This window comes from Rhinopithecus roxellana, chromosome 7 (assembly GCF_007565055.1).
Source record: "Rhinopithecus roxellana isolate Shanxi Qingling chromosome 7, ASM756505v1, whole genome shotgun sequence".
In the NCBI taxonomy this organism is placed as follows: Eukaryota; Metazoa; Chordata; class Mammalia; order Primates; family Cercopithecidae; genus Rhinopithecus; species Rhinopithecus roxellana.
The window spans coordinates 88,101,337-88,119,932 of NC_044555.1; the positions used below are offsets into that span (position 1 = coordinate 88,101,337).

Consider the following 18,596-nt stretch of genomic DNA (forward strand, 5'->3'; position numbering starts at 1 on the left):
GGTTTAATTGACTCACAGTTCCACATGGCTGGGGAGGCCTAACAATCATTGCAGAAGGCAAAAGAAGACCAAAGTCACGACTTGCATGGCAGCAGGCAAGCAAGAGAAAGCATGTGCAGGCTGGGCGTGGTATCTCATGCCTGTAATCCCAGCACGTTGGGAGGCTGAGGCAGGTGGATGACCTGAGGTCAGGCGTTCGAGACCAGCCTGGACAACGTGGTGAAACCCCCATCTCTACTAAAAATACAAAAAATTAGCCGGACGTGGTGGCAGGCGCCTGTCATCCCAGCTACTCAGGAGGCTGAGGCAGGAGAATCACTTGAACCCAGGAGGTGGAGGTTGCAGTGAGCTGAGATTGTGGCATTGCCCTCCAGCCTGGGCAACAAGAGTGAAACTCTGTCTCAAAAAAAAAAAAGAACGCATGTCCAGAGGAACTCCCCTTTATAAAACCATCAGATCTCCTGAGACTTATTTACTATCAAGAGAACAGCACGGGAAAGACCCATCCCCATGATTCAGTTACCTCCCACTGGGTCCCTCCCATGACATGTGGGAATTATGGAAGCTACAGTTTGAGATTTGGGTGGGGACACAGCCAAACCATGTGAGTAAGTATTTGTTGATTGATTGAAATAGCTTACAAAAAATATATAGTTTTGTTTGCCACCAAGAATTAATTGCATTGGAAGCTGACTGTGGTGGCTCATATCTGTAATCCCAGCACTTTGGGAGGCCGAGGTGGACATATCATTTGAGATCAGGAGTTCAAGACCAGTCTGGCCAACATGATGAAACTCTGTCTCTACTAAAAAATACAGAAATTAGCCGGGCATGGTGGTGCATGCCTGTAATCCCAGCTACTTGGTTGGGGGGTTGGTGGCTGAGGCAGAAGAAGCTTGAACCCAAGAGGTGGAGGTTGCAGTGGGCTGAGATTGTGCCACTACACTCCAACCTGGGCGACAGAGTGAGGCTCCATCTCAAAAAAAAAAAAAAAAAAAAAAAAAAATCAGTTGCAATGAACTTTATACCTTGCTTAATTTTCCAGAATGTTTTATATGTTCTCACAAAATCTCTCATTTTCCCCTTTTTTTTCTCTACTGTGGTAAGATCAGTTAATATTGAAATATACCTTAATGTTAGCTGGGCATGGTGGCACATGCCTGTGATCCCAGCTACTTGGTAGTCTGAGGCACAAGAATTACTTGAACCTGGGAGGTGGAGGTTGCAATGAGCTGAGATCATGCCACTGCACTCCAGCTTGGATTACACCATGAGACTGTCTCAAGACAACAACAACAAAACCCGGGGAAATGTACCTTGGTGTGAACAGCACTGAATGATGTTTATGATCATATGTTAATCCTCTTATATTTAAAGCTTAAATGTAAAATCTAGCCTTTTATATTTTCTGATACTATTGATGACATAGATCAGAGTGGGTTTATCAAATTATTCATTATATGAATTAATATTTATTGAGTATTGGTCACTTGCTATGTTACCTGTGGTAACATGGTGATTAGGTGGAATAGGCTATTGGTTTAATTTGAATAGTATTAGAAGATTCTCTCAGCTACAAAACCTCTCATTTAATTGTATTTATTCCTTTGACTAATAAACTACTCTTTTAAATAAAAGTATTTCTCCAGAGTAAATATATTAGATTGCTATTAGTCACTTACATTCTATTATAAACTAGTTTGAGGCCCCAATGGAAGCTAGTGGATTAGCAACCTTGAAAAATTAATAGTTTTGATGGATGAGAAGGGAAGGGGGAGATATCTCTGGAGCACAGAGCACAGAAAGGCCAACTAGGGTATGATGGTATTGCAAGTGGTATGAACACATAGGACCTGCTAGGTATTGAAAGGAACAGATACAAGAAAGGGAAAGAGGAGGAAGGCAGAAACCAAGATGGCAAGTGCTAAAGGCAACCTGTATCTTTAATTTTTTTCTAGGGTTAGGTTTGGTAGTGTTTCTTGTGTCTGTTTTCAGAGGTGTGCCAATAGTGGCTCTCAAAAGAGTCCTCCAACTTTTGGGGGGCTGCAAATAGCCTGGATTCTTTTGACTCATATGCAGAGTCTGGCTTTGCTAGGAAAATCTCCTACTGTGCTCCAAGAAGGTTGTACATTTGTCTTCCATTGATAAGAGGGTTGCGTCAATAGCTTTTCTCCCTAGGCATTTCTTTTCTCATTATTTTTTCTCTCACTACAAGTGTTGTCTTCTGAAACTGGACATATGACTAAAGACAGTGACATTATTTCTCAGGGGTTTCAGGTTATTTGGTTAGGAGTATAAGATGACCTGGACTCCTCTGGAAGACCCTCCAAACAGACACACAACAGTTATTCCAAATCCTTGGAAGAAGTCATGTTTCTACTTTATTGGTGTAGTCTATAACTAACATTTGCTCATCATGTACTCTGGACCAAGGGAAAAGAAGTGTTTTACATGCATTGTCATCCTGAACTCTTGCAGATAACGCTGTGAAGTAGGTACTAATTTTTAGTGTTTTTTCCCTCAACATCTGATGTAAAGGAGAGTGTGTTAGGATTACATTAGCTATTGGAAAACATGGCACATAATGCTTCAAACAAATAAGGGCTTTATTTTCTGTATGTCATGAAGGGGAAAGAGGGAGGCAGTCCAGGTCTAATATGCTGGGCTTCAAATGCCATCAGCTTTTCATCCCACCATCTTCAGCATGTAGATTTTTTCCTTATATGTGTTGCCTTTTGATTACTACATGGCTGCTCTGCCTCTGGCATTGCATCAGCATTCCAGAAAGGAAGAAGAGGAAAGACTAAAGCAGTAGTTCTCAACTGGAGGTGATTTTGCCACCAGGGGACATTTGGCAATATATGGAGATATTTTTGGTTGTCACAACTTGGCGGAGGGGGGCATGGGTTGCTCCTGGCATCGAATTTGTAGAAGCCAAAGATGCTGCTAAACATCCTACAAGTTAGAGGACAACCCCCACAACAAGAATTATCTGGTCCAAAGTGTTGAGAAACCCTGGACTCAAGGCAGAAAGCACATGCTGATGAATCTGTCCCCGTTTAAAATGGATTATTGGAAGTGCAACAAGAAGTTTTTCTTAAATGTCATTGGCCTGAATTTCATCCCGTAGCTGACTCCAGTTGTAAAGAAAACTGGGCAACATAGCTATTTTGTTGCTGTTGTTGAGTCCATTGTCATCCTAAGCAGAATCGGAGTCCTGATAGTAAGGGAAGAAAGGGAGAATAGATATTAGGTAGACAATAGGCAGTGTTTATTTCAAAAGTTAAGTACTCTCCCTAAGGTCGCAGAGGTAGTGAAGATCAGCAGCTGCGTAAACCTCCTCTATTGAGGAAGGACGTCCAGCTGTCAAGTGCAGCTTCTCTCCAGATGTCTGTATGAATAAAGCATGAAAATGCATGCACTGGGTATGGAAAGCCCTGGAGTTTTTGATCAGCCACAAACAGCCTAGGAAATACTTCTTGCAGGATATAATATGCAATCTGTTAAATATTTATATCACTGCTCTCTCAGTATTTACAGTGGGACTTGCCTTTCCTTTTTGTCCATGTAACCAATAGGGTAATTAATCTCACACCTGACTCACTAATACTTTGCCCTTCAAGCCATCAAACTATTGGTGCTTCACTTCTCCCATTCTGAAAAATTAAAAAGCGATGTGATTACTATTTGCCTTACTTAGGGTTCATTCAGGGAAACAGACACTCTTCTAAGTATATCAACCAGCAAGACATTTAATACAGGGAATTGGAGGCTTAGGCAACACTCAGAGGGCTGGGGAGTGAAGGGCAGAGTCTGCCAATGATCTCTGCTGCTTGTGCACCAAAGAGGTCTTTCTAATGAGAATGCCTAGAAGTTTCTGGAAAAGGGCTGTATCTGCTGTCTGCAGATGCCCACATGTCTGTATATGGCTACCAACAGCAAATGAATGGCATCTCCTCTTCTACCTCTGGAATTGCCTATGAGTGCTTCTCATTGGCAGTCTAACCTGGAGCCATGGGATATTGCAGGATGTAGTTCTGAAGCTTCTCAGGGAAAAATGTAGGATGAGGAGAAATTGACAACGAAGTCTGTGGCAGAAAAAAACATTTGAGTCTGAATAGAGGTGTACATATATAGCACATTTTAGGAAGAATAGTCAGATGTTGGCAATGTTGCCACTAGTATTATTACCTTATTCTAGGTATGTATCTTTGGGAGGTAAATAGGGATTCTTTGTATCTGTTCTGATCTGATTCTCTTCAAGTTATGGTGATGCTAAATAAATAATAAAAAAGGATTCAATAACCTGCATAGATGGTGCAGAAGGTAATATATTCTGTGAGGCTCTGTGGTGCAGTGGGGGATCCCAGAGATGAGGTTTAAAAAACAATGCATAATTCACCAGCATGCTCTGGAAAGACCAGTCTTCAGAAAACAATTGTGAATGACTCAGCTTGTTCATTCGTTCGTTCTCTTTCTTTCCTTCTTTCTCTTTCTTTCTTTCTTTCTTTTTCTTTCTTTTCTTCTCTCTCTCTCTCTCTCTCAAACTATCTGGAATTCTTGCTATAGTTATGCATATGACTTATAGTGAGCTGATAAAATATAGTGCAAAGTTAAATACAATGCAGGAAATAATAGAATAATCTCAGAATGAGGTAACCTGTAGACATACGACCTAGTTTGGTGTTGGGGGTAGAGTTGTAACCTCTAGTTATCTGCTATCTGGGTCACATCAAGCTTTTAGTGTGTGTAACTCACAGGGTTTTGAAGGTATAATTTGATCTGTGCTATACTTGAGTCTCTGAAACAGCAAAACCCATTTTGACTGTGTCCTACAGCCCTTGTAAAATCCTAAGTCTTGAGTTTCAGGATTCTGCTGATGTTTAATATTTGAATTATTTCAAGGAAGATAAGGAAACTGTACTATCTTATTCTGTTTATTTCTTGAGTGAGGAAAATTGAAAGGGACTAAAGGAAAGAACTCGTTGCCAAGAGCAGCGTCCAAAGGTCACTGGTTTTGCTTTGCGGCTTTGCTGGAATAAAACCAATGTGTTTGGGGTTGCCTAGGTCTTACGTTAGCTCATCTGGAGGCAGATCTGGAGATGAGAATTCCTGTGTAAGTGATTTACTAAACAAATACTCCCAAGAGAAATCAGTAAGGGAATGGGAGAAGCAAGACAGGGAGGGGTGAGAGTCCAATTTCAGGAGACATCTCAGAACTAGTCTGATCCTGCAGGGAACTTTGGAAGTACAAATTATACCTCAAGAGTTTGTCCTGAATTGAGGCAAGGGGGCTGTGCTTTCGCATTGCTGCTTAGGGCCGCTTGGGCAGAGGCGGAGGCGGAGGCGGAGGCGCAGGTGCAGGTGCAGGTGCAGGTGCAGGTGCAGGTGCAGGTGCAGGCAGGGTGGGTAGAAGGCAAATAAACTCCCAGGAACTAGCTGTTTTTGATTGCAGGCAAGCAGCTCTAGTAGCTCCTAGGGCAGGACTTCAAAAAGTCTCAGGTGTTGGCCATTAGAAAAGAGCAACAGATGCTGGAGGGAGGCACAGAAGTTATAAAAGGGATCCCACGGAATCTGGTCAGAGCCCTGACAGTGTACTTGTAAGCTTCTCTTTTGCTTTTATGAAACCCAGAATCTGGGGAAGGGAGAGAGAAATTTTTCACATGGAACTGTAAAGTTTCTCTACAGCAAGGGTTGACGAACTTTTTCTAGAAAGGGCCAGATAAAATATCTGAGGCTTTGTGGGCCACAGGGTGTCTGACCCAATTATTCAGTTCTACAGCTGTACTGCAGAAGCAGCCATAGATGACAGGTAAACAAATGAGTGTGGCTATGTTCCAATAAAACTTTATTTATAAAAACAGGGGTAGGGTAGCTGGATTTGGCCCAGGGACCATATTTTGCAAATCTCTGCTCTTGAGGTTCTTCATATGTGCCTGTTTGTTTTTCCTTTATTTATTCCCTATCTGTTATAAAACACAGAGGATAATTTGTACCTTTGTCTGTCTAAATGATGGTTACGACATTATGATGTATCTTAAATTATTCTAGACCACTGCCTCCAATCTTCCTGGCATCCTGGCCATCTTTCATAATGTTGCAAAGATAATCTTCCTGAAGCGTGACTCATCTCCTTTTATTCCCATGCTAAACATATTTAGCTCTCTCTTAGCTGTAAAATAAAATTTAGGCTTGTTAACATGGCATTCAGGAATCCCTGTGATCTGACCCCAGGCCAATTTTCCTGCCTTATTTTCTGCTCTCCATCCTCATGTACTTATAGTCCTGCTACATTAAATTACTCGCCCTCTCTTCAGTATGCCATTATCGTGTGTGTTTGCTATCTCCTCGTAGTTTTTTTCATTTTTATGTATTTAAACTGACTACATATATATACTGACAAAATTATATATATATATATGATGTAAAACATGAAGTTTTGATACATGTATACATTAGAGAATGGGTAAATTAACATATCCATCACCTCATATATTTATCATTTTTGTGATAAAATTTAAAATCTACTCCCTTAGCCATTTTCAAGTGTACAATACATTGTTATTAACTATAGTCACTATGTTGTACAATACATCTCCTAAACTTATTCCTCTTATCTAACTGAAATTTTGTATCTTTTGACCAACTCCCTAACCCATTCCTCCACCCCTGGTAGCCACCATCCTACTATACTGTCTCCTATGAGTTTGACTGTTTAAAATTCCACATGAATGAGATCATGCAGTATTTGCCTTTCGGTGCCTAGCTTATTTCACTTAGCATGAAGTCCTACAGGTTCATCCACATTGTCACAAGTGACAGGATTTTCTTCTTTTTTAAAGCTGAATAGTATTCCATTGTGTATATATACTACATTTTTAATCCATTCCTCTGTTGATAGACATTTAGGCTAATTCCATATCTTGGCTATTTTGAATAGTGCTTCAGTGAACATGGAGGCGCTGATATCTCTTTAGCATACTGATTTCATTTCCTTTGGCTATATCCCCAGTAGGATTACTGCTTCGTATGGTAGATATATTTTTAATTTTTAGACGAACCCCCATAGTGTTTTTCTTTTCTCTTTTTTTTTTTTGAGACAGTGTCACTCTGTCGCCCAGGCTGGAGTGCAGTGGCGTGATCTCGGCTCACTGCAAGCTCTGCCTCCTGGGTTCACGGCATTCTCTTGCCTCAGTCTCCCGAGTAGCTGGGACTACAGGTGCCCGCCACCACGCCCGGCTAATCTTTTTTTTTTTTTTTTTTTTTTGTATTTTTAGTAGAGATGGGGTTTCACCGTGTTAGCCAGGATGGTCTCGATCTCCTGACCTTGTGATCCTCCTGCCTCGGCCTCCCAAAGTGCTGGGATTACAGGCGTGAGCCACCGCGCCTGGCCTCCATAGTGTTTTTCATAGTGACTGTATCAAATTATATTGCCATCAACAGTGCTCAAGAGTTCCGTTTTCTCCACACCCTTGCTAACACTTGTTATCTCTTGTATTGTTGATAATTGCCATTCTAACTGGTGATAGGTAATATCTCATTGTGTTTTTAATTTTCATTTCCCTGATGAATAATGATGTGGATCATTACAAAAAATGTTGGCCATTTGTATGTCTTCTTTTGAGAAATGTATTTTCATTTTATTTTCCCTTTTTAATTACTTTATTTATTTATTTATTTTGAGACAGGTTCTTGTTCTGTCACCTAGGCTGGAGTGCAGTAATGTGATCATAGCTCACTGCAGCCTCTACCTCCCAGGCTCAAGTGATCCTCCTGCCTCAACCTCCCAAGTAATTGGAACTATAGGCAGGTGCCACCATGCCCGGCTTGTTTTTATTTTTCGTTTTTGTAGAGACAGGGTCCCACTGTGTTGCCCAGGCTGGTCTTGAATTCCTGGCCCCAAGCAATCCTCCTGCCTCAGCCTCCCAAAGCTCTGGGATTACAGGCATGAACCACTGTGCCCGACCTCCTTTCCCCATTTTTTAACCAGGTTATTTGCTTTCTTGATATTGAGTTGAGTTTTAAATATATTTTGGATATTAACCCTTTATCAGATGTATGGTTTGTACATATTTTTGCCTCCATCTTTGCCCCTGTTTATTCTCCTGGAATGTTCTTCTAGCTCTACATTTTGAAATCCTAACCATTCTCTAAGACTCGATTCAGTCACCTTCTCCATTAAGCATTTTCTCCATGCAGAAACAGTCTGTGTTCTGGACTTTGATAACAATATTGTCTATTTCTATTAAAATTTTTATTTTATTTACATTGTACTAGACAGTTATTTGCTCCATTCACTGCATTTTTAGTATACCGAAGTCTCTCAGTATATATCTATCTACTTTTGCCCTTCACAGTGGCTTGCACATAGTAGATATTCAGTAAATGGAATTTTCAGATGAAGGGCGCATTTCTACATCTTGTGATTATTAATGATTTAAGTGCTGAAACTCTGACATTATTTTTCTTTTTCCTTTTTATAGGCGAGAGCTGTTTTGGCAAAAGTTGGCTATCCAGACTTTATAATGAATGATACTCATGTTAATGAAGACCTCAAAGCAGTAAGTGCTATATTTATTGTACTTTCTTTTTTTTTTTTTCTGGCAAGTTTTACTGGCCTTGTGCCTTTCAACTAACCCAAGTCCAAGCAATTAAAACTGGTGATGCCAGAAAACACCAACTTTTGATTAATTCCTTGGCTAGATATGAGCCTGAATATGCCAGGCAGATCACAAGATTTAGGGCAGATTCAAAATCAAGGAAGTGGCAGAAACGATGCATAGCTGAGTGGGTACCATAAAACAAATGGACTTGGGTTTGGCCTAATTTGATCATAAAAGAAAGAATTAAGCAAATTGAGTATTTTGCAATTAGTGAGCATGTTCTAATGGCAAATGCATCATGTTTGTTGTTAAACACTTTTTATTTGCTTCATTCATATTAAATGAATAGTAATAAATCTGCCTACTGGGACTTAACTTCATTAAACTTTATGAGTGTTTTGGCAAATTAAGTGCATATACATATGACTCTGTAATTTATTGTGAATTGGATTGTGTATTTGCAGTAAGTTACTGATGAAAAATAGTCATAATTCTTCTTTATTCCAATATTTTTGGACATGTATTTTCCAGTAGGTATATTAATTACAGGCCTTTCTAATCACAACGACTGTTACTTCCTCTTCTACAAATAGTTCTGATAAACGATTTTTCTTCCTCATTAAAAAAACCTGTTTTTACCATTCACTAGATTGTCTTGAAAACGCAGTCTTTTGAAATTCTTTAAGTAACTATGCTTCTGAGGTATAGCTCTTTCCTGAAATTGTGGCTCAACAAGTGGCATACGTGAAAGCAATCCCAGCTTTGTAGACGAGCATCAAAATTTTACAAGACTATTCAAAAGTGAGAGAAAGCATTAATTAGAATCTTCCTCCATTGGGCTCTAAGATATAGCCTCCCAAAATATTGATACAGTTGCCCTGGAAGAAAATAATTATGTCTCATAGCATCCTAAAACTCAGACAGTCTATCTTATTATACACTGTTTTGATGATGCTGAAAATTCCATTATTATTATCATAACTAAAAATATTGAAGCACTTGACATATTCATGTACATTAACTTTTAATTCCTTCAGTGATTCTGTGAAATAGATGATGTTCATTCCCATTTTGCAGAAAAGGACAGAGAGACTCAATAATTTAAGTGAGCTCCTCAGTTCCACACAGAGTTTCAGAGCCAGGACTGAAATCTGGGCTCAGGAAGCTCTGCCTGTAATCAGAGAAGGGGTTCTTGAGGGTCCTTTTTAGGCAGCTGTGCTGGAGGAACAGAAGCATCAGGGTGGAGACTTGGTGGGGGCAGTGTGACCAGAGCTGTTGGAAGAAGAGCAGAGGGAAGGCCATATTATCAAACGGTTAAGAGCACAGGCTCCAGTATCATGGGCCTGGGTTTGAATTCTGTTTCTTCCACTGACTAGCTGTTTCATCCTGTGTAGGTTACTTAACTTCAGTTAGCCTCCCTTTGGTTATCTGGCTACTGGAAATATCATAATCAAGTCTTAGTATTGTTGGGAAGATTAGATGAGATTATATAAACATAAAAGCACCTGGCATAATACTCTGACACAGAGTATGGCCTACTCCCTATAAAGGGGAGCTTTAATATGGACCATTTGTGGTCCATTTTCAAATCAGCCTTATAAAATATTCCATTTCATTGATCCTTAATAGAAATAGACTGCAGCGTGAATTTACAGGAAAGCAAAAAGCACACTGGGTATTTTAAACAGGGAATTTAATATGGGAAATAGGTTGGAAGGCAAGAAAAGGGAAAATAGATAAACCACAGGTTAACCTGCTGTTGCTATAAGAAGAATATCACCAGGGCACAAAGTACCTTAGCAGGAGAACCTGGGTAACTCCATACAATTGGTACATATTCTGAGTCAGGATGTGGATGAGAAGGTTTGAGAGACAGTTTGGTGTAGTGGTTATAAATAGGGACCCTGGAGTCAAAGTGCCTGGAGTAAAACCCCCAGTCTACCATGTACTACCGTGTTACCTAGGGTAGGTTATGTATCCTCTCTGTGCCTTTCTTCATCTGAAGAATGAAGGTGATACAAATCCCTCCCATATAGCATTTCTGGGAGGAACAAATAAATTAACATATTTAAAGTGTTTAGAATGAACCCGAGCATACAGTCAGCACAATGTAAGTGTTAGCTATGACATCCTCAATTCACACTTGTGGTAGTGGATATTTTGGTTTGAAAAAGTCCTCATGAATTAACTCATACACTGTCCAGGTCCCTCAAATTGATTTAAAAGGGTATACAGATGGAGCAGTCTCAAGCTTTAATTGAATAAGGTAGCACTTAAGGCTTACTCACAATATTTAGTTGATCAAGTTTTGTTGGCATTCTGTTGCTAAGTTGAGAGCCCCAAATTTAAGGACCCATTGAATGCAATATCTTTTGTGAAAAGAAACCAGATGCCAAACAGGGTGCCATGTTGGCTATGCTTCTTTGTTTCTCTGGGGCCTGAACTGAAGCTGTTACACACCAAGATTTTTTAATCACTTCTTTGAAGAAATGGCTTTCATCTGACTCATTGCCAAAACAGACACAATTACACCCAAGAGTTCTAACAGTTTAAAAACCTGACAGTGAAAAAAATTCCAGGTACATGAAGTAAAAAGACATTTGTATTCAGAAACCGATGGTTTTAGTCCATTTTCACATTGCTATAAAGAAATACATGAGACTGGATAATTTACAGAGGAAAGAGGTTTAATTGACTCACAGTTCCACATGGCTGGGGAGGCCTCAGGAAACCTACAATCATGGCAGAAAGTGAAGGGGAAACAGGCACCTTCTTCACAAGGCGGCAGGAGGGAAGAATGAGAGTTCAGGAAAAAACTGCCACTTTTAAAACCATCAGAACTCGTGAGAACTCGCTATCATGAGAACAGCACGGGGGAAACTGCCCCCATGATTCAGTCACCTCCCTTCCTTGACATATGGGGATTACAGAGATTTGGGCTCTCTCACTTTCTCTCCCCCTCAATCCCTGCCCTTTTCTTTTTCTGACAATGACTTCAGTCCCTCCTCCAAAGCTCAGCTCTGGAGTGGCAGTTCTCCTCTACTCTTCTAAGTGACGGTACCATCACCTCCTCCCTTTTGTGACCCTAGACACAGGAGTAGCAGCTGTGCTACTCCCGTGACTCTGGCTCTCACAGAGCCAGATCATATCACTGATAGATGAAATGAATAAAATCCACCCTAAAAGGTAAAGGATGACATTGCAATATTGTCACTGAGGGCAATAGCAAAAAGACTAAAGTATTCCTGGTACACAATGAGACTGTTTTCAGTTTTAAGAAACATGTGGATAAGGACTCCTATGAGAAATTTCTGGTAATATGAGCTCTGAGCATGAGAGGCTGTTACAAATGAAAAACAGCATGCTGCATTTGAGACAGGTGGAGATATGATTCATCAGGCACAAATGCAAAAGGAAAGAGGAGCGAAATTACCTGATGGATCAGATGAAGGTCAAGGAAAAATGCTGAAAATGGAAGTTGGGCTCATGTGGAAATAAAAGCAAATGAGATAGAATTAAGAGGTAAATATGCAGAAGAATCAGAAAATTTTTTCTTTAAGGATGACAAGGTAAACTGAGGTACTCAGCAAAGCATTTCTGAATAACAATCCTGTAGTTTTGGAAAAGAACAAGAATAAATAAAATGCCCTTTATTTGAATCCCCATCAACGTGCAGGAAAACCTATTAGGCTAAATAGGTAGGCATCGGCCCATTTTCAAATCAGCCTAATAAAGTATTCCATTTCGTTGATTCTTAATAGAAATAGATTCAAGCAGTGAGTTTCTACCAATTTTGGAAATATTTCAATATTAGCGAGGAAATCAAAAGGCACACTAGGTATTTTAAACAGTGAATTTAATACATGAAATGTGTTGGAAGGCAAGAAGAGGGAAAAATGAGATAAACCACAGATTAGTAACTTTAGAAAGCAGCTGCTACTCCTGTGTCTAGGGTCACAGAAGGGAGGAGGTGATGGTACCGTCACTTAGAAGAGTAGAGGAGAACTGCCACTCCAGAGCTGAGCTTTGCAGGAGGAACGAAAGATTCTTCCAGAGTCATTGTCAGAAAAAGAAAAGGGAGGGAGTAGATGGGGAGAGAGAGTGAGAGGCGGCAACACAGCACCCATTTCCCTCCTGCAACCCACTGATTTCCTCTAGCGCCTCCTATTTGCAGGAAGGTAATTGGCAAAGGAGCTTGGGAAACAGTTTTCAGATTTCCAGTCCCCAGCATTACGGAACAGAGTGAAAAGGTAGGCAGCACGTAGCTGAAAAACTATAGGTAAATAACCAGCACAATTAAGGACATTACTCATTCTTGTGAAAGCCAATGGAGAATTGCAGTAAGGACTAAAGTCAGAATCATGGCTGACCTCCATTTACTTAGGAGAATTGGAAATGATAAATTTTTCAGAGGCCAAAGTTTCTGGTGAGTGATACACACATATATACATATAATGTGCATATAGGGATATGCAGATATGTGAACCTATGTAAGATTCTCTGGGGTGGATCTGGTCTGCTTTGGCCAGTGAAACGCTAGTGTGTATGTGCATGTGTGTGTGTGTGTGTGTGTGTGTGTGTGTGTGTGTACATGACAGACAGTGCTACTATGCAAGAGTGAGGTGATACTCAGATGGAATGCTGCAGAAAAAGAGGTTGTTAAAATATTAAAATAATTATTTACTATTTGTTAAAAAAAACAAAACATTGCACTCAGCTCTTTCAAGGGACCCCTGGCCATCATGGCACTGGAGAGCTAAGGGTGGGCATTGGAGGTGGGGCACCCTGGTGCCCCCCAACCTTCCAGCCAGACCTCTGTAACTCTCTCACATTGGCCTTTATCCAGACTGTTCCGCTCATCAGAGCAGACCAAGACCAGCCCCAGTGTGGAGGTGGGACATCTGGTTCCAGTGCTAGTGTGCTGGCTGGAACTCCCTCAGACCCACCTTCACATAGCTGTTTGTGGGAATTGCATCCTCCATGGTACACTGTATATGTGGATTATTAAACATTTTGAACATCACCCCAGTATATATTAGGCTGGTGCAAAAGTAATTGTGTTTTTTCTCTTTTTTTTTTTTTTTTTTTTTTGAGACGGAGTTTCGCTCTGTCGCCCAGGCTGGAGTGCAGTGGCCGGATCTCGGCTAACTGCAAGCTCCGCCTCCCGGGTTTACGCCATTCTCCTGCCTCAGCCTCCCAAGTAGCTGGGACTTACAGGCGCCTGCCACCTCGCCCAGCTAGTTTTTTGTATTTTTTTAGTAGAGACGGAGTTTCACCGGGTTAGCCAGGATGGTCTCGATCTCCTGACCTCGTGATCCGCCCGCCTCAGCCTCCCAAAGTGCTGGGATTACAGGCTTGAGCCACCGCGCCCGGCCTTTTGTCATTATTTTTAATGCCCAAAACTGCATTTACTTTTGCACCAACATACTAAGTATGTCTACATGTACAGACACACATTACCTTTGGGCAAAGCCATGCAAACACACCCATCTTGCATATTGATTTGTTGTTTGAATAAGGGAACGTGTAGATATGAAATACGAATTCCATTAAGTATTCAGAAAATCCTTTGGGTGCCGAACACAAAATCTTTCTAATAGATATTTGGATATATCTCTGAGTATCTTTAAATGGATTTAAATTAAATGAAAGGTGTCCTAGAATTTACACATCCTACTGGCACAGTAAGGAAAGTACCACAATTAGTGCTTCAGTATTTTTCATCTGCGTATTCTTACATGTAGGCCGAGGGCTATACTACAGATCATTTGCATTCCTATGTACTGTCTTATAAACATGTACTTATCCTACAGACAAGCTGAACATGTTTCCTTGTTATGCGCTTATTACAGGTTCCCCATCTTTGGGGTGGTGGTGGTGGTAATAACTTTATTCTTCCATTTAGTCTGTGGATCTGGGATAGGATATTCAAGAAGAGAAATGTAGGCTCTGCTGAATTTTATGATCAGGACAGCTGTTCCTAGGAAATGACACGAGAGTCCCAATTAATTCCCCAAAGGTCACGCAGTCGAAAAGTCAAGAGATGGAATTGATTGAAAGTGATCAACTTGACCTAGACTTTTTCCAGTAACTGAAAGGACAAGAGGCTTTTGAGCCAAGTATTGTCTCTTGCCGAATTTAATTTTTTCATTTTGGAGATTACAGGCGGCTTTAAAATATTCATGGGAATTCATTCTTGTTTCTACTTCTACAACAAACAGAACTTTCCTAATAGTTGCTGGGCTTCAATTCTTTTTCTCATCCAAGGGCCTTTTGAAATATTTAAAATTATCAAAATATTATTACAATTAGCAAGTCTTCTAAAAGTAAAAACTGATCCCACTGATATTATTTTTAAAAAATTAATATTTTTGAAGGAAATTCCTCTGAGAAAATTTCCCAGAAAGTATTCTGAGCCCAATAACATATCTGAATTTTCTATCAGTTACAATCATATTCTGAAGGTTTGGGCAGAAAATTTGGGAAATAGAGAAAACACACTCATAATATTGCTACATAATCTATACTTCTGTTACAGTGTATTAATTTGTTTTTCTCTATTTCTGTACAGCTGTAATTGATGTTTCTATATAGTTTGGTATACCAGCCTTTACAGTTAACATATTGTTTTGTTACTGTCTTTATAGCCTTTGTTACCATTATTTTAACAGTTGTGTAGTATTTCAAGTAAGTTGTGTCATGATTTATTTAATCACTGCTTCTACTCCCATCCTCAATCTTAGTTTGTCCTTGAATCATTGGTTTACTTATTAAGACCAATGAAAATAACATTGGAGTCAGAGCCAGATGACTTGGACAGTGTAGCTTTGCCAGATTCCATAATCTCCTTAGCCCTGTTTCCCATCTATCGTATGTGAATAACAGTGATTGGCCCCTGCCTACCCCCAAACACTTAACCTGTCTCAAGGAAAAAAAGTAAGACCTGTCCTCTATTACTTGTGATTTCCATTAAATAAATGGAATAGATAATTAAACCAGGCTAATACTCTCAACTTAATAATGAAAACAATTTTTAAATTATCTTTCTAAACATAGATAAGCTATGGCAAATTGTAATTAATTACCTCTGAGTTTTGTTTCCCCCAATTATTTTCAGGGTTCTGGTAGGTCCTTACTTATCTAAAGTATTTTTAGACTTGGGACCCTTTTCTTCTTTACGAAGTGGTTTTTTTTTTTTTTTTTTTTTTTTTTTTTTTGACAGAGTCTCGCTTTATCGCCCAGGCTGGAGTGCAGTGGCACGATCTCGGCTCACTGCAACCTCTGCCTCCCGGGTTCAAGTGATTCTTCTGCCTCAGTCTCCCGAGTAGCTAGGATTACAGGCATGTGCCACCACACCTGGTGAATTTTCATATTTTTAGTAGAGGTGGGGTTTCACCATGTTGGCCAGGCTGGCCTCGAACTCCTGACCTCAAGTGATCTGCCAGCCTCAGCCTCCCAAAGTGTTGGGATTATAGGTGTGAGTCACTGCGCCTGGCCCTTTAGAAAGTTTTGAGATGGCTTTCTGTTTAATGTCTGTAGACCAACCTGAATGTCAAGGGATTTTTTTTTCAGATGGAACAGTAATGAAAGTATCACAATTAACAAGCTTTCTAAAAGCAAAAACTGACCCCAATGATATTATTTTTAAAAAGTTAATATTTTTGAAGGAAATTCCTCTGAGAGAATTTCCCAGAATGTGTTCTGAAGCTGAGAACATGCCTGAATTTTCTATCAGTTACAATCATATTCTGAAGGTTTTGGTAGAGCTGTCTTGGAAACAAAATTTGAAAAAGGCAAAGGGTTGAACAGTGGACACATCTTTTAACCATATGATCTGGAAATGTCTTAGGATTGCTAGTAAGGTTGCTTTCTATAACAAGGTGCTTACTTGCTTACTCTGTTTCTTCTCGGGCTAAAAGAAACCTTTATCTTAAAATACAATCAATTATAAGATTTTGGCCAGCGTGGTGGCCCACACCTGTAATCCCAGCACTTTGGGAGGCCAAAGCGGGCAGATCACTTGAGTCCAGGAATTCGAGGCCAGCCTGGCCAACATGGCAAGACCCCATCTCTACTAAAAATATAAAAATTAGCTGGGCATGGTGGTGCATGTCTGTAATACCAGCTACTCAGGAGGCTGAGGCACAAGACTCGAATGAACCTGGGAGGTGGAGGTGGAGGTGGAGGTGGAGGTTGCAGTGAGCTGAGATTTCATCTCTGCACTCTAGGTGTCCAAGGGTGACAGAGTGAGACTCTGTCTCCAAAAAAATATATATATATATATGTATATATACGTATACATATATGTGTATATATGTATATATATGTATATATGTATATATGTGTATATATGTATATATATGTATATATGTATATATATGATTTTTTTATGAAACATTTCAAATGTTGGAACATGAGTAAAATAATTTGAACACATCTATTTTAGCACATATTAAACATACTGCCATATTAGCTTTGTACATGCACACACACATTTTAAATGAATGAAAGAGATGCGTTTGAAATTTTGTCTGTAATCTTCCTTGATCTAGTCTCCTTCCTCTGCATCTATCTCCATCTCTGCATATAAACAGTACCTTGAGTTCAGTCTTGTTATTGTTGTTCCCATGCCTTTCTTTATGCTTTTGCTACATAGGCACATGTCCATAAACAGCATACAGTGTTGTTTTTCATGTTTAAAAACTTTAAATTTCCTCATAGATATAACTTACCTTATTCACTCTGCATACTTTTTAAGATTATTTCATGTTCATGCATACAGAACAATCATTTAAACTGTTGTATTGCTTTTCATTATGTGAATATACCACAATTTGTTATCAGCCCCTCTTCCCCGTGCAAGCAGTTTGAGGTACAATTTAAAGTCATAGCTTTATAATTTGTTGGCCAAGCAGAACACAGACGATGCCAGGAATCAATACTTTTATTTCTGCCTTTCTCCATGTGCCTTCGGTTATTCTACTCCCTCCTTTATATTTTGGCTTGGTCTCCTGGAAAGATTGTTAAGATGACTCGTTAACAAAAACTTCTCCACAGACATGAGTACCCACTCTGTGTTGGGGAGGAGCTAAATGTAAGCCAGACATTGGTCAACAAACAGGTGACTGTCAAGCCTATTACTATCAAATTGCATATATACATTCATGTCTATAATGTAATGCCTGTGGATTTCATATACATGCATATTTTACTTTTTGCTTTTAAAAGACTATTAAAGTTATAAAAATTACAGTTAATAAGAATTTGGTTACCTTTGGTTATTTCCTTATTCAAATGTGCATTTTTCTTAATTTCCATAGTAATATATTTAAAAACCAAAGCACTGGAGGTCACTACAAACTACTACATTAACAGCTCCACAGATATTATTTACAATAAATAGCTAGGTTAGGTATTGCTAGTTTTGTAGATGGAGTGCCTATAGAATGGAAACTGTCTGCCATTCTCCTTCCAAAACAAGAAAAGGAACTAAAAAATCAATTATATCTGTTTCCCTGTCTTAATAGACAACATTGTTGTGAGCTGGTACCAACTTCCAGTGTTCCCATGCAAGCTATAATCTATGATTTGCCTCTGTAATTTCATTAATATTTAGTGACCAGAGACTTTTTGAGTGTTAACAGATACATTCTGTTAACAATTATTCTGGTGACTTCATTGTGCTTATGGTAGAAAATAGGTCCCTGAATCACATTTATTTTTTTCCTTTATGAACAACTACCAATTATTTGACTAAATCATTGTCTATACGCTAAATGAGTTTTCAGCCAACTAAACTGTATGTTACTAAAAACAACTTATGTGACAAATAAATAAAGTACACATTTTAAAAAAGATCAAGGACTCATGAGCCAAGAAATTTCAAACCAAAGATAATGTTTTGTAAAAGTTAAAGTAGATTTTTCAATTAGAATGTAAATGGAATGCATTGTAAATGACTGCAGCCTCTCTTGTGTTTTTACTGTGATCCAG

At 39.4% G+C, this 18,596-nt stretch overlaps 1 protein-coding gene across 2 annotated transcripts in view; it reads left to right on the forward strand.

Moving 5' to 3' along the window:
• The window catches only part of PHEX (phosphate regulating endopeptidase homolog X-linked), a 227,529-nt gene that overhangs the window by 134,335 nt on the left and 74,598 nt on the right, over positions 1 to 18,596 (forward strand). For both annotated transcript variants that reach the window (XM_010381555.2, XM_010381563.2), the window contains exon 13: positions 8,484 to 8,561. In XM_010381555.2, coding sequence (XP_010379857.1) covers positions 8,484 to 8,561 — 78 coding nt within the window. The remainder of the gene's footprint in view (positions 1 to 8,483; positions 8,562 to 18,596) is intronic.